The sequence below is a fragment of the Myotis nattereri genome (genome assembly GCF_964212035.1).
Source record: "Myotis nattereri genome assembly, chromosome: 18".
Classification (NCBI taxonomy): Eukaryota; Metazoa; Chordata; class Mammalia; order Chiroptera; family Vespertilionidae; genus Myotis; species Myotis nattereri.
In genome coordinates, this window is record NC_138093.1 from 7972863 (window position 1) to 7988933 (window position 16071).

The window sequence follows — 16071 nt, forward strand, 5'->3', positions numbered from 1 at the left end:
GTTGCAATCATTTGTATCACTAAACTAGGATACAGCTTGGAAAGCAGTAAGAAACTCAAAACTTGGGCTTTTATATTGCTCAGTCTTTAAAGCATGCTATTAAAATCTAATACTCACTCACATAGGACATTCAGTTTCCAGATACATTACTAGCTAAATGTTTCTCTCTCCATCCTATTGCAATTCTAACATACAATGAATTTATTAGTACATGATTTTAAACATTTTTATACTCTTTTAATGTGTTAATATTGGAGGTGAGGGTAGAATGTGTCAAAGGAAAGTGGGGATTTGCTTTTGATTGTAGGTCTTTGCAGATCCGCTGGTTCCTGAGTGATTAAACACAGTGCTGGCTGTCTGGAGACAGACTCCTTGTGTATTAGCAATGACCAGCTCAGATGACAGGTGGCATCTGCTGGATGGCAAGTGGGAGATGGGGAAATCGGATCTTGGAAGACAAGGAAGGAAAATAAAAATGAAAGTTTTTGCTTTAGCAACCTTGTTCTTCATGATTATTTTAAAAAACAAATGTTGCCTGAGAAGAATTTTACTTTGCACAGCCTCATAAAGCTCTATGAAATTCTTCTGGACAGAAAAACAAAAACAAGAAAGAACCCAAACCCACATACTTTGTGATTAACCCCACCCCCCGATAACAAAAAACACCCTTAAAGGCAGGTCCCTTAAAAACTAGTCTTGATAAACTAGAATTTACCCTAGAATTTATACCCAAGATTTAAAAACACCCCTGCAATAATCACATTACTTTTCATACCATTCTAATTACCTTATTTACAGAGATAACGAAAACCAACATCACTTCCAATTCATAAATGGTTTACATTGAAATGTTTCTCTATTTGTCTTTATCCTTTTTAACAGAGAATACATACATATACATATATATAAGGAATAATACAGATTCTAACTAATCACTGCAGTATTTGCTGATGGTTACTTTTCTATCGGTTTACACAGTGACCTCTATACTTTGCTAATATGCATTTAACTACACAACAATATTGCACAAAGTAATATTTATATAAGATTTAACCTATTTCAGAATATTTTAGAGAAAATTCATATTTGATATTTCAAAAGATGCAGCTAAGTTTTCATGGTGACAGACATAAAGCAGCATCTTTTTTTGCCTATGTTAATGTAAATATTCCAAATCTCACCCTCCAGGAAAAAAAAATCTCCAAATTGCACTATAAACAGGTAGATATAAGAATCTGGTCTTAGGTGTGGGGAGTACTCTTCCTTTAATAAACAAAAGGCCTATAATATTATTAACTAAGAGAAAGTAAAATGTGTATCACACTAACGTTCTAAAATAATAGAAAGACTACACTAGCTATATGAACTGTGCCTGTGTAAAAAAAATTTAAATACTCAGGCACTAAGCACTGGACTAACTGAAACTCTAGGATGAAGTCGGTGCCATATTCTTTATTGGAAAGTGGCTACACAGAGTCATAGCAAATAAGCTCTGGTATTCACTGTTAAAACTGAATTGAAGGATCTCAACAGGTCTTTATCGTGAAGAGGTTGGTGCCAGGAGACAAAAAGATTTTCCTAAATGTCATGCACAGAATATGGCAGCCTCATCAGAAAGATTGCTATCATTCCCTCAGTTTGATACTCATGATCAGTTTAGGAAGCAAAAGTATCCACACAAAATGTGAGGATGCCAGGAAGCAGAACAGTAGAGTATCAAGTCAATGTTATCTCTTTTACCCAAAATATTTTCCATAGTTACCTTGTATATGAACCATGGATAATGAATGAGCAAGGACTATACATCTTTAGATATTTTTAATTGAAATATCCACTGGGCTTTAAATAACAGACACAAAGAAGACAGTTTGGATCAGAAAGTGCTGTGCTTTCTCTTCTGTTAAACCAGAGAGCCACTGAATTTTCCTTAGAACTACCTGTTCTTTACGGTTGGAACTAAATTACTTGCTTTTGAACAAGATACAAGGACTCTTTCCTGCAACCTATACCGTTTTACTGTAGAAATTGAATCTGTGCCATAAAGACAGAGCACTAAACCATAAGTCTGATCTTCTACCATAAAAACAGCAACTATGGCAAGAGACAAGACAAAATTAAGGGAAATGAATAATTTACCAAAAAAGAATGTTATTCCAGAGAGTTATTTTGCTTTGAAGAAGAGATTGAATTATTACCTCACACCTTGAAACGGAAAGTAGCAGCAGACCCACTATTACGTACTGTACTAACGGGATAAGATACAACTCTTAACTTTGCATAATCTGTGTAAAAAAGATATGCTTGACATTTGTGGAATGTCATTTCTCTTTTTATAGAATTATAGGCAAGATTTCTCCAATAAAACTTAACTTAAGCCAGTTATAAAACTATAACTTCACATCAAAATTTAAAAAAGTTAAAAAATGTGTTTGAATATGTACATATCACACAGGAGTGCTTGAATGTTCCTGTAGCTTGTGTTGCTGCTCGGAGTCCAGTCTACTTCCCACCTTTAAAACCGGGACAGGCTGTGCCATCTGGTCTTGCTGCAGATTCAGTTCTGAGGAAGGTGGGACGGAAGATGAAGCGGTTGTGAAAAGCTGCATCTCTGCGCATGTTTCTTCAGGTTCCGTTTTTATCCTCACACACTGGGAGTCAACTTCTAATTCTCGCTTTCCAGTTAAATCGCGGTCCATGTTAGAACTGCTTTCTGTGTTCTGAGTGGCTTCCACAACAGGGTGGTACTGTTTGAGCCTTATATGCCAGGCTAGGCTGCACACTGCGGACACCGTTTTGAACTGATGAATGACATTTCTGGGGATGAAGTAGATATCATTGTCGCACAGCTGAATTCTAGCATAACGAATGCCTTCCCGCCTCATTTGGTTTAGTTTGGCTTCATCCACCCACTGCACACACTAAAGAGAAGGGAATGCATAATTATTCAGTCAAATAAAATGCATAATTATTTAGTCAAATAAAATATTATTATTAGCACAGGAAAACAGAGGGGCCAAATGAAAGCTAAGCAATACTAAATGATAACAGCTTTTAATTTCCTGTAATGTCTGACAAACCTTCTTCCTCATGTCTTACTACCTCTCTAGCAACAAAGGACTGGCTAAAGTCAGCATGGGCCTAGGGAACCATTTAAATTAGTATTTCGAAGTGCAGTTAAAATCAATACTCTTTGCCACACAGGAGGGCAACATTTATCCGCTCCTTTAGTCTTTCCTCCTTTTGCAGGTGAGGCACCCAGTGCAATGGGGTTAGCAGCTGAGGCTGCAAAGGGCCAGAACTGGCACCTCAAGTTAAAGAGATTCTCAAACATTCTGTTTGGGAAGCCCTGTTTCAATGATTTTTGACACCCTCCACACACAGCCTTAAATAGTGATAAAATTCACTACCCCATGTATCTAACTGTAAGATAAAATGCTAAATAAAATGGGTAAAGATACTTCTCTCCAATTTCTCACTCAAAGGGTAATAAAAACGCAGGAGTTATTACCTGGGAAACTGGAGGTTCGTGAAGGTCTAACTGAAGTCTCTGTACAACATCAGTGAAATCCTCAGCATGAAAACAAATCACATCTTTGGTTATGCGAGGTTGGTCACTCCTAAGATGGACACAATGAAGTTTTAGGAAAATCATCTCATAATGGAAATAAGGACAAATTTCAGTGTTCCTGTTCCTGGAAATGCTGCTACTAGCACAGAAATAGGTATATAGCTTCCAAGGACAAAGTATACATTTGCTCCTTTAATCAACTTGAACAATAAACAAAACACTAAAAAAGCTGTTTAAAAATAAGAAAATTAGATTAGTTGTTATAAAACTAAAACAACAGTGACTAGAAGCAGAGTTTTAGTCTAACCTGGTTGCATTTGTAATCCTTTCACCACTTTACCCACCATCTCAATGCCACCCTGTGATATCATCATCAACCACACAAAGATCACACCTTCCAGTTTTCAAAGTATTTGAAAGGGGGGAAAAACTGAATAATCTTTCATTTGAAATACTCAGATCAAACTCTATAATAATATTGAAGGCCCTGACATAAATAGGAAAAACAAAGTAAAAAAAAGTTTTTAAATGAGCTGAATTCTATGTTCTGAGCTTTGTTAAAACTGTGCCCCCAAATAAATGCAAAAGGGTGCAACCATTATGAAACACAGGATGGTGGTTTCTACAAAAATTAAAAATAGAATTACCACATGATACAGCAATTCCACCTCTAGGTGTACACAAAAGACTGAAAGCGGAGACATAGGATATTTGTTCAGAGCAGCCAAACGGTGAAGCAACCCAAGTATATCCACTGATAGCTGAACGTCTGAACAAGCTGTGGCATATACATATAATGGAGTGTTATTCAGCCTTCAAAAGGAAGGAAATTGACTCCTGGTTCAATATGGATGACCCTGGAGGATATTATGCTAAATAAAAGAAACTCACAAAAGACAACTACTGTATGATCCCACTGATATGAGACATTTAAAGTAGTCAAATTCACAGAAACAGAAAGTCGAATGATGGTTAGCAGGAGCTTGAGGGTGAGGAGAAAAGGGAGCTATTGCTGGTGGGCATAGAGTTTCAGTTCTGCAAGGTGGAAAAGTTCTGGAGATCTCTTTCACAACAATGCCCATATCCCTAACACTACTGAACTGTACACTTAAAAATGGTTCAGATTTTACTTTTAATTTTGTTATGTGTGTTTTACAATTAAAAAAAGAAAAAAGGTCCCCAACCTTTTAAATTGAGTCTACATTTTCTTAGACAACATTAACCAACTTTGCAGTTGAGTTCCATTAACTTACCATTCACCAAACTGTACAGCTTTCAAAACCCCAACAGCAGCAGTACTCTGCCAGTCAAACCCCTGGCCCACATGATCAGCATGCGCTCTTGTCCTATCTTCAAAGAGGACTTCCCGGGGTTCACTGGTCCGAGGTAGGTACTGGAGATTTTTTATTTCATTCATTGATCTGGAGTTGATTTGGTTGTGAAGTAAAGGGAAGGACAAACGTATTAATAGTAATTAGGCAAAAAAGTTGACTAAGACACCAAATTTCAAATAAGAGGAGGGCTGAGAGGGTTCAATGACTTTTATCATTAGTATTTAACAAACACACTCTATTGCAATGTTTAATGTGATTACCTTTCCCTCTTGGTATGTCATGATAATATAGAAACTATGTCTTAGGCTCAAATGTAGTGTTTGAATATATAAAATTTAGTTGTCTAGTAACAGAAAATAAAATTCAAAGTTCAAGGCTACATGTGGCTTTACTCTGAGTCATTTTTGACTCTCAAAATACCTATAACTGTCACAACATTCTAGGTGAATATTTTATAACATTGAATGAGAGTAGGCCTTGAAAGCTTGCCACTATGAGAGAAACCCCAGAGGAAAAGATATAGACTTGACAATATATAAACAAAAATTTCCTAAGGGGGGACCTGGAACATAAAGAAATCTGAAACTAAAAGAAAAACAACATTAAAAAAAAGTTAATAGTCATAATGTATAGGGAAAATTTACAAGTGAATATACCCCAATAGAAATACGGGTAAAGGAAATTAAAAGGGAATCACAAAAGAAGTACAAACCACTCAAAGAAAAGCAAATTAAAATGACACATATCTATCCAATCAGATCAACAAAGTTAAGAATGATGGTAGAGGCTATGGGGAAAAATTTATATTCCCATCCATATAGTAAGGTGAGGATTCACGAAAGAAAAACAAACAAACAGAGGAGGCCTCGCTCTGATGACTGTGAGCTGAGTGGACCAGACGAAGGGACTGACCACTAGAGACTTACTTAAGATAGCTCTTCGAATCATCTAGACAAATGATGTTCAAACTGTGTTCAAGTCTCAATCATTTTTATAAGTTGTCAACTAAAACAAGTGCTTTTGCTTATTTGAGAAAAGTGATTGTTTACCGTCGTCTTTTGAAGGGTGACTTTGGCATATCTGCTGTAGGGATCATCTGCTCTCCTGGCCTTACCCACATGATGGGCCCATCATCACTCTGGGACCGACACTGGAGTCGGAGGCTGGAAAGTGTACCCCAGGGCAAAGTCATCTAGAAGTCAGATGAATTAGTCACATAAAAAAATTTTAGACTATTTACAAAATAGATAGTCTTTAGGTAGCCACCCCACCTAAAAGAAAACTCTGGGAAGCTTATTTTGTGTATGTATATGAAGAAATAAATGTATTAGATAGTAATATCTATAAACAAAAGAATACTGAAGTTAAATATTTTATAGCAACCGTTTTTTAAACATTTCTATTCAAAACATTGGGTAAAATTTCATTTTAACAGACAAGATGAGCTTAATACTTTTAAATGAAAAGTATCCACTTACGAATGATCCGAACTTTAATAATATGAATTAACACTCACTTTCAGAAATGGTGATTCTTCTAACATATCAAGGAACTCTGGGAAATAATCACCAACTTCTTCATCTACTGCTCCAACAAGACTTATCTGCCGCATAGGACCTGCTCGGTAGGTGCCACAGCAGTACGTCCTGTTGACCTGAGATAAAACCAAAGAGGGGAAGAAAGGCCTGAAGGTACTCTGTAATATATTTAAAGAATCAGAATAGGGCATTGTTTCCAATGTTGCTATTTCGTCTTCATACTAAGAACTCAAAGGTCAGTACCTTGGACAAAGCCAACCGTTTCAGAAAAGCACCCACACACACTGACAAATACATTGATATAAGTTCCACACCTGAAATTGCACGGTGCAAGTTAGTCTATGGTCCCAACATCTCAAGGAAATATTGAAGACATTACGATAGACTTAAACTTCTTTGAGAATAATAATTTTGCACTCTGTAAACACTTGAAAGTGATCTTATTTAGGAAAATTAGTAAAGAAACAATAAAATTGGCAGGGCAGACCATGGTCAGATTAATCCTCTGTATTCATTCTGTACTCTCTACCTTGAGAGCCTTCACATCAGGCCAAATAGCAGGCTGACTGTTAACCAACCCAATCTTCCATATAAGATCCTCCACCCTAGGCAGGCTCATCTTTTTCTCTATCAAACTTACGCCAATGATTTTTCTCTTGAATCTGTCCTACTTGGAATATCCTCTTTAAAGTCACCTGTTTTGCCTCAATAGAAAGCATAAATGACCATCTAGTATTTCTTATACAATTCTTTACTATTAGTTCTTTAGAAGCATTTTCAGAACCAACCATTTTTTTTATAGACAATTTAACATCACTGTCATACACACACACACACACACACACACACACACACACAGAAAAGAAGGTCTTAGATCTTGTTCTCAAACAGCAAACATTTATTTTTTAATTCCTTATAAATTTTCCCCCCAAGATCACCCTAGGACTAGGTGATCTTTAAGCAGCAACAGCCCAGCCCAGAATTACCTTGCGTATATTTGCACGAGTTACCTTCCATTCATTTGTATGATCATCATGCTATAAAAAGCCAGGGGAGGCAGACTGGGAAAGAGAATGGTCATGGGATGTAGGAATAAAGGGAGGAAGAGAAAGTAAAACAGCTTTTCTAAGCATTGGTCTAACCTTTCTCAGCCAAGCACCCCAAAATGATTAAAGCAGAGTTAATTTTCAACATCAGTTCTAGAAATATCAGTCTCTCCCATTCCCAATTACCAGACATTTCTCTACCTAAAAAGACTTTCAAACTATACATGATGGCATCTTATGAGAGAAAATTCTAAAGACTTATCACAATTTAAAGTTCATGTAACTCAATACCAATCCTGAAGTACACTGCCTATAGTAATTTTCAATTTACTTGGTCTGCTAGCTTTGAGATTATGCAACTCAACACATTTTTAATCTGAATTAATATTTTTAGATCATAGTACTCCAAGTTTTCCTAATTTAAATACCATTTAATTCAACAGCACTGAACTTGAAGACAACTTAAAATGCAAATACCTAAGATAATTAATAGGTGACATAAAAAATCCTTTCCTATTTAAAAAGAGAAAGTAAACCTGAAATGGGGGAATTGTTAAATTTATGTTTGCTGAGGCTAGAAATGAAGTAATCAGCTATTAAACTCTGGTTTAAAAAAAAAAGTAGTGGTAGTAGTAAAGCTGATTAGAGTGTCTATCACATGAGTAAAAATGTTTAAATGCTAATGTTTGTTCTGCATTTAAATAATTAACAGCAAAGCTTAGAAGATGGACGGCATTTATTACCAGAAAGTCAGCAGCTACCACCTATGTGGCACTGATGCCAAACAAGAATATTACGAATTATCCCCTAGTTAGTATCTGATCTACCGTTCTCACCTACCATTCTGGATTTTAGTAACAGAACTTCCCGGGCATACAGCTCAACTAGGCTCCTTGGCAGCTAAGCGTGGCCTGTGACGAGGTTCTGGCCAATGAAATGCTAGCATACGTTACATATGCAATATCCAGAACATGTCTTAATAAGTAAGCAGCCTGCTCTCCACTTCCTCTTTCTCTCTTTGGAGGGCCAGGTTCAATCATGCATATGACACCAAAGGGAATGGCAGAAGGAAAGCAGAATCCTGGATGACCTCATGGAACACCTTTGGACTTACTATTCAAGAAACTTTTATTTTGTTCTGGCCACTATCTGTGATTTATAGTGGTTTAGCCTGCAACTTGTATCTCGTATACTCTGTACTGAGGAAGGCAATAGTCTATTGCACAGATAACATCTGGATTATTATCTCCTGCTCTGGACTAAGAAAAAAAGTCTATAACTAGAGCACTCCCAAAACAGAACAATTAAGATAATCAGAATTTCCAAGACAAGAACCTGAGATTCTAATATGTATCTGAAATGAACAACCCCAGATTATTCTTAGGATCTGGCAAGTTTGAGAAGCTTTGGCCTGGAAATCGCACTCAAAAGCAAAGAACAAGTTGAGTTCTACCACCCAAGTGTGTATACTGCCGTGAAGGAAGAAACAAGCGTTAGGCTGATTGGAGGAAGGCAAGTAGAGACCAAAGAACAGAAAAACACTAGAGCTGCCATGGGAGCATGGAACATAATGCCAAGCAGGGAAAAGTTAGCCTTTAGTAAAATCTGAAGGCGAAGTGGGGAGGGGAAGATTGTGATATCAAGGAAGAAAATACCTCTAAGAAAATAGTAACTAGCTTTGCATGCATTCAAAAACTTTAATATAATAGCCATAAAATTTTAAACAAGTATGTGTGAATACTTGTTTATACATACTGCTGTCAATATATATGTAGTCCTTTAGATTAGACACTCAACTTTAAAAGTTATCCTGTACCAATTGCTGGGAGAGTTACACATGCTCAATGTGCTCTCAGTACATACATCCCTGTTTGCTTGCTTTTTAACCCTCACCTAAAGACATGTTTCTCTTTACTGATTTGAGAGAGAGAAAGAAAGAGAGAGAAACATCGATCAGTTGCCTCCTGCATGGTCCCTACTGGGGATGGAACCGCAACCCAGGTATCGAACCAGCGACCTCTCAGTGTGTGGGACGATGCTCAACCAACTGAGCCACACCAGCCAGGGCTGCATACACCTTTTAGTAAGTCATTTAAAAACTTAGAAGATATAAGCTTCATTCATAACTGCCAAAAACCTGGAAGCAACTAAGATGTCTTTAGTAAGTAAATGGATACACTGTGATACATCCATATATGGAATATGACTCAGTGCTAAAAAGCAATGAGCTATCACGCCATGGAAAGACATGGAGGAACCTTAAAATGCATTTATTAAGTGAAAGAAGCCAATTTGAAAAGGCTACATACATACTTCAGGGTGGAGCCAAAGTTTATAATTATTCATACGGAAAATAATATAATAACACAATAAACTCTGTTTCAAATACTCACAACTGTAAGCCTACTTTTGCCCCATCCTTATATGACATTCTGGAGAAGACAAAACTATGGCGGGAGTGAAAAGATCAGTGGTTGGCAGGGGTGGGGGTGGGCAGGGGTGGGGGTGGCGGTGAGGGAAAGGATGAATAGGCAGGGCACAGATGATTTTTAGGGCAGTGAGTCTACTCTGTATGTTACCTGATAGGTACATGTGAGTCAAAACCCATAGAATGTACACCAAGAGTGAATTCTAGTGTAAACTATGGACTTCAGGTGATTATGATGTGTCAGCACAGGCTTATCAATTGTAAGGAATGTACCACTCTGGTGGGGGGTGTAGATAATGGGGAGGCTATGCATAGGTGGGGGCTGCGAGTATTTGGGAAAGAGGTCTGTACCTTCCCCTCAGTTTTGCTATGAACCTAAAATTGCTCTAAAAAATAAATTATTAAAAACAAAACTTAACACTAACCTAGAAATACACTATGTTGAAAACCCTGTGTGTGGAGTTAGGGAGAATAATTATTCAACAGAACTCATGTTTCATGAAGAAACCTATTTAAGCCGATGGTTTAAAAAACAGAGAGGGAAAAACTAGCCAGCAATCTTCCTAACCTTGTGGCCTGTGAATAAAAAGGCATTCCCGGTTTAAAACGTATAGTAACACAGTAGTATGAGTCAGAAGAGTATAAGCTATACTTAGAATGACAGAAAAAAGAACCAAGCATACAATTTTTATGCTGTTTTATTTTATAAAACTTCTTAAAGTATGTTTTCCTTTTCTCTAACACAATGATGTGTAGCCCTTAAGAGTTTCTCCATTACCATCAAGCTCCAAAGCACTCTTCTATTCTTAATTAGTACCACCAATTCACCACAAAATGTTAACTATCCTAATCAATCATGGCCCCTATAAGACCATTGTGGGCCCTGCCACCACACACAATAAATGAAGAAATAACATTTGTTGATTTTCTCCGGAACAGTAAACATTACCACGTTATAGTAATAAAAGCAACATTTTATAAGAACTTCTAAATAAAGTTAAAGAGCTATGACCCTCAATAAAAGACTTCAATACTATATAAGTTTTGCAGAAATCTTTTTTTTTTAAAGCAGAATTTAAAATACACATTTGCCAGGTAAAGAGAAAAAAATCCCATTATGGTAGATACACTTTTTAAATTAATTCCCTCTCCCTCCAGCATATACATATACACACTTTCTTTGCCATACATATGCTTCAATTACTTAGTTGCTGTAAGGTGAAAATAGTCTCAGATGGTGATATTTCAAACAACTCCCCATTTAACTTCACTATATTTTTAGTGTTTTTGTTACTTGTTTGTAATTCATGTACAGAATTTAAGACCTACAGCCTTGTTGGTTTGTGGACCAGCAACATCAGCGTCATCTGGGAGTTTGTTAGAAATGCAGACTATAAAACAATTCCTCTTTGAAGAACTGCCACTCTTTACACTTGGAAAAGGTCACAAACCTTTTCATTGTGATCTTCCTCACCAATGAAACAAAGGCTAGGAAATGACCCCACCCATTCTGAAATCCTGTTAGTCCATAAGGTGACTAGAAGGATATCTGAACTGCTAATCAGTTTATCAGAGGCCACAGGGTTTTTATAAGGAGGGGAGCCAAGTATTGCATACTTATTGCAGAACACTTCAAGGTTTAAAACCATTAAAAATGTTTTTCTAGTGCTGATAGTTGCCCAATATAATTATCTAAGCCAGTGGTTCTCAACCTGTGGGTCGCAACCCTTTTGGGGGGGTCGAACGACCCTTTCACAGGGGTTGCCTAAGACCATCGGAAAACACATATATAATTACATATTGTTTTTGTGATTAATCACTATGCTTTAATTATGTTCAATTTGTAACAATGAAAATACATCCTGCACATCAGATATTTACATTACGATTTATAACAGTAGCAAGATTACAGTTATGAAGTAGCAACGAAAATAATTTTATGGTTGGGGGTCACCACAACATGAGGAACTGTGTTAAAGGGTCGCAGCATTAGGAAGGTTGAGAACCACTGATCTAAGCAAAAATAATAAATTATATTATTCCTGAAAATACATGTGCGTGCCTGCGTGTGTGGTGTGGTTGGTGTGTGTGTGTGTGTGTGTGTGTGTGTGTGTGTATTCTTTTGGGGGGGGGGGTGGTGAAATACATTTATAATTTTTCTCCATTAACTGACCAAAAGATTCCACAAACACTTGAATGCTTTGGTCAAAACAGTTATTTAGCTAATGACTATTTAAAACTAGACTTGAATAATTCTACAGAATTGTAGCCCTTTAAATCAAGAACTCAAACTTTACAAAGTTATCCTTGCATCAACTGCTGAGAGTTAAATAATCAAATTTGAGGATCAGCTTGGCGCTTTAATTGATATTTATCATGCACTTACCTCCTTTGGTGTTAGAATATTTAAGTTTTATAGAATATTCAAAGGGAAAAAAAAACCCCACCTATATGTGCATCCTAGCTTTACGACTATAATAGTTTAAAAATATAAAAATTGCCGAAACCGGTTTGGCTCAGTGGATAGAGCGTCGGCCTGCGGACTGAAGGGTCCCAGGTTCGATTCCGGTCAAGGGCATGTGCCTGGGTTGCGGGCATATCCCCAGTGGGAGATGTGCAGGAGGCAGCTGATCGATGTTTCTCTCTCATCGATGTTTCTAACTCTCTATCTCTCTCCCTTCCTCTCTGTAAAAAATCAATAAAATATATTAAAAAATAAATAAATGTATATAATATATATATATATATATATATATATATATATATATATATCAGAAGCTACAGGTTTTCTTGCCCCAAACAAATTATATTTTACTTCCTCTGGCTAATGGAGGTGAGTTCTACAGTAGTGCTTCTCAAACTAGTGTGCATGTGTACTACATGGGTATCTTGTTAAAATGTAGATTAAGATTCAGAAGACCTGGTTAGGGGTCTGAAAGTCTGCATTTCTTGCAAGCTCTCTGTTGATGCCAAATTCATATATTGAGCACACTTTCAATAGCAAGCTTATTTTAAAAAAGCGTAACTTACAATATTAAGATGGCTATGGTTTGCAAAGCACTGGTCTTGATAATTTTTCCAATTTAATTCCCAATTGAGCAACCTAACATTTTCCCCACCTTATCTTACTTCATTCCTCGTATGGATATGACACTTAATCACTCCAACATTCATAAAAGCTAGAAAATTTGTCATCTAACTTCCTTCTACCTCTTTGTCTTTATCTCTTCCCGTTCCACACGTGGGTGCAGCACAGGATTCCATTCTCCACTTTCTCTCTTCCATTCTAATGCTGTCCCTGATCACCTATAGGCTAATGGATTCAACTTCTGCATCTCCAGCCCAGACATGTCTCCCAATCATAGATCCATATACTTAACTACCTAGTAGACATGTCTAATCCTAGTCTTCACAGGTACCTCCAACACAAAACACCTCAAACAGAACTCATCAATACCTTCCACCCCCAAAACAGCTTTGTCAACCCTGTATTGACTTGACCAGCACCACCATCAGTCAGTCCATTGTCAAAATCACATCTTAAGACTCTACGTATACTTCTCCCTCACCAAGTGCAAATAATCCCATCTTCTAATTACTGCTCAAATTTCATTTCTTCCTCTCTGGCATCAATATCAGTTTGGACATGAATCATTTGTCTGGTTACCACAGTAACCTAACCAATCTTTTTGCTTCCAATCTCATTTTCCCACTACTGTGTAATCTTTGCAACCATAACTTAAAAGCACGCCCCTCTTAAAATTCACCAATGATCCCCCATTACCTCTAAGAAAAAAAACACTATTTTTTTAGCACATATAAAGCTCTTCACAATCTTGATTTCTGTCTATCTCTCTGGTCTCAACTCTCACCACCCCCTAAGTCAGCATGTATTCTTGCTATATTAAGCTATTCCCAGCTTCCTGAAAGTGCTGCATTCTTTAATATCTGTGTGTTTGCATAGGTAGTATTCTTTTAATGCCCTTCTTAAGCTAAGTACTAATCTTTCAAGACCCCACTCAAGCATTATTACGTGCTTTAAAATGTCTTTTCTAAGCCCTGACTGGTTTGGCTCAGTGGATAAAGCATCAGCCTGCGGACTGAAGGGTCCCAGGTTCGGTTCCAGTCAAGGGCATGTACCTTGGTTGCTGGCACACCCTATTGATGTTTCTCTCTCATCGATGCTTCTAACTCTCTATCCCTCTTCCTTCCTCTCTGTAAAAAAATAAAAATAAAAATAAAAAATGTCTTTTCTAATCACCTCGAGCCTGAGTTAGGTAACACCACAAACTGTGCTCCCTCTGTTATAACTGCTTTCCCTTTGCATACCTCTATGCTCTTGCTTGTCAAACTGCATTATAACCGCTGGTTTATTCATCTTCTCCACTAAACTGAGCTCATCAATTAGTCCTTTTAAGAACAGAACATGCAGTACATGATAGGTTCTCAATAAATATTTGCTGAGCAAAGTATCTTGAAATATACTCATGAATAATTATTATGGCTACATATTTAAATTATAACCTCTAATAATTGTGTCTTTAAGGTAATAAAAAATTTACTTCACTTATTTTTGGCTCAACAGAACTTGATAAGACTTCACAAAACACAGAAGTCCAAAACACTTAAGGTATTCACTTAATTCCCAACAATCTAAAGGTATTTGTTGAAAATATTAGAATAGCCTCTGAATATTGTGTTAAACTGAGATATTTTCATTTCACTGACTAGTGTGTTAGACAAATAAAAGCACTAGTCTCTCGTCCAATGGCTGAAGGAAGGAGTACGGTAAAATGATGCACATATTGTTCAAGTGGCCTAAGCTTGCAGTTTGCTCCCTGACTTATACTTACTGGCTACATAACCTTGGATAACAATAAACATCCCCAACCCTCAGTTTCTTTGGTGGAAAACAGAGAAAAAATTGTTTACCTACCACATGAGTTGTGTTTAAAATATTCAGATATGAATGTGAAAGCATTTCTATAAATCATGAAGTGCTAAATAAATCTGAACTACTGTGTTAGCTTCCATCCCAACATCTGCCAATGATTCCACCGCTGCAAATCTAAAGTTTCTTAGGCTATACCAACTTCCACACCCACCTCATCCTTCTCCTCAATGACTCAATATTCAGAAATAAAATGAAGTTCCCTCACCAAGGATCATCAGAGCTTGACAATTACTCAATAGTCCTCAATACTCTCATGTGGTTAAAGTATTTAATGACATCAAATTTTTAAATAATCTGATATGTTCTTAGAAAGTGGTTATTTTATAAATATGAAAGTAAATTTCAAGGTAAGTTGTTGGTACAGTCATTGAAATCTCAGCTCCATTGAAAAAAATCAATTGGAAGACAAAAATCAGCAGGGAATATTTAGAGATATCGGCTCTAAATACCTTGATCCACTAAAACTAACTAATATTAAAAAGTCATCATCTCAAAACCAAAACTCCCCACCGTCCCAAGTTTCCGGCTTACTTCTCAGATATGCTTGCTGGTCTATCAATCAGAAGAGAAAATGTGCTGCAGCTTCCTAAACTAAAAAAGTGAAAGAGCGTATTAATTCTGCTCTCAGCAAGATCTTTGTTAAATAAGGACTTATGGGGACTATGGACTACATTAGGAGAACTGTTTTCAGTCCCTTCTGCAATATTGATAAAAATAGGATTCCTTAAGTTTTAAGGGGCTATACTCGCTCCTTTGAAAAAAAAAAAAAGGGAAAAAGAAAAAACAAAATCTACTACAAAAGTCAGCACTTCGGTACCTGATTGTGGTAACAAGGCCAAAATCCAAGACGAAGCCCTTTATTGCACATCGTGTTCCAACATCTTGGGCAGCCCCATCTTGCGACCTCTCCAGATTGGCTGCTCCTGCTCTCTCTACTGCAGAGAGAACTTCAATTAGAGAAACTGTGAAGCTCATAAATCTAAACTGGATACTCCCCTCATTGGAGGCAAGGATGGTAAGAAGCACTAAAAAGATTCAAGTTAGAGGAGATTTCATATCTAAGTGGCTTGAAACCACTCTAATGCAGACAGCCGAGAGTCTTATGACACAAGAGTCTATCTACCTACCAAAAAAAAACACCTCTTAAGAATGGCAGCAAATTATCAGATAACCTGAAAAAAAACAGGTTATATCATTATAACT

General features: G+C 36.9%; 1 protein-coding gene across 2 annotated transcripts in view; it reads right to left on the bottom strand.

The window, feature by feature from the left end:
* Positions 1-239: 239 nt before the first annotated feature.
* RSBN1 (round spermatid basic protein 1) overlaps positions 240-16071 on the bottom strand; it is a 28989-nt gene continuing 13157 nt past the window's right edge. Inside the window, exons 3-8 of one of the 2 annotated variants that reach the window (XM_081112544.1) lie at positions 6419-6556; positions 5952-6094; positions 4822-4989; positions 3509-3617; positions 2511-2918; positions 240-448 (exon numbers count right to left, since the gene is read on the bottom strand). In XM_081112544.1, the coding sequence (XP_080968670.1) occupies positions 395-448; positions 2511-2918; positions 3509-3617; positions 4822-4989; positions 5952-6094; positions 6419-6556 (1020 nt within the window). In that variant the 3' untranslated portion in view covers positions 240-394. Of the gene's footprint in view, positions 449-1354; positions 2919-3508; positions 3618-4821; positions 4990-5951; positions 6095-6418; positions 6557-16071 lie in introns of those variants that run through there. The other variant, XM_081112543.1, reaches the window with a different exon arrangement.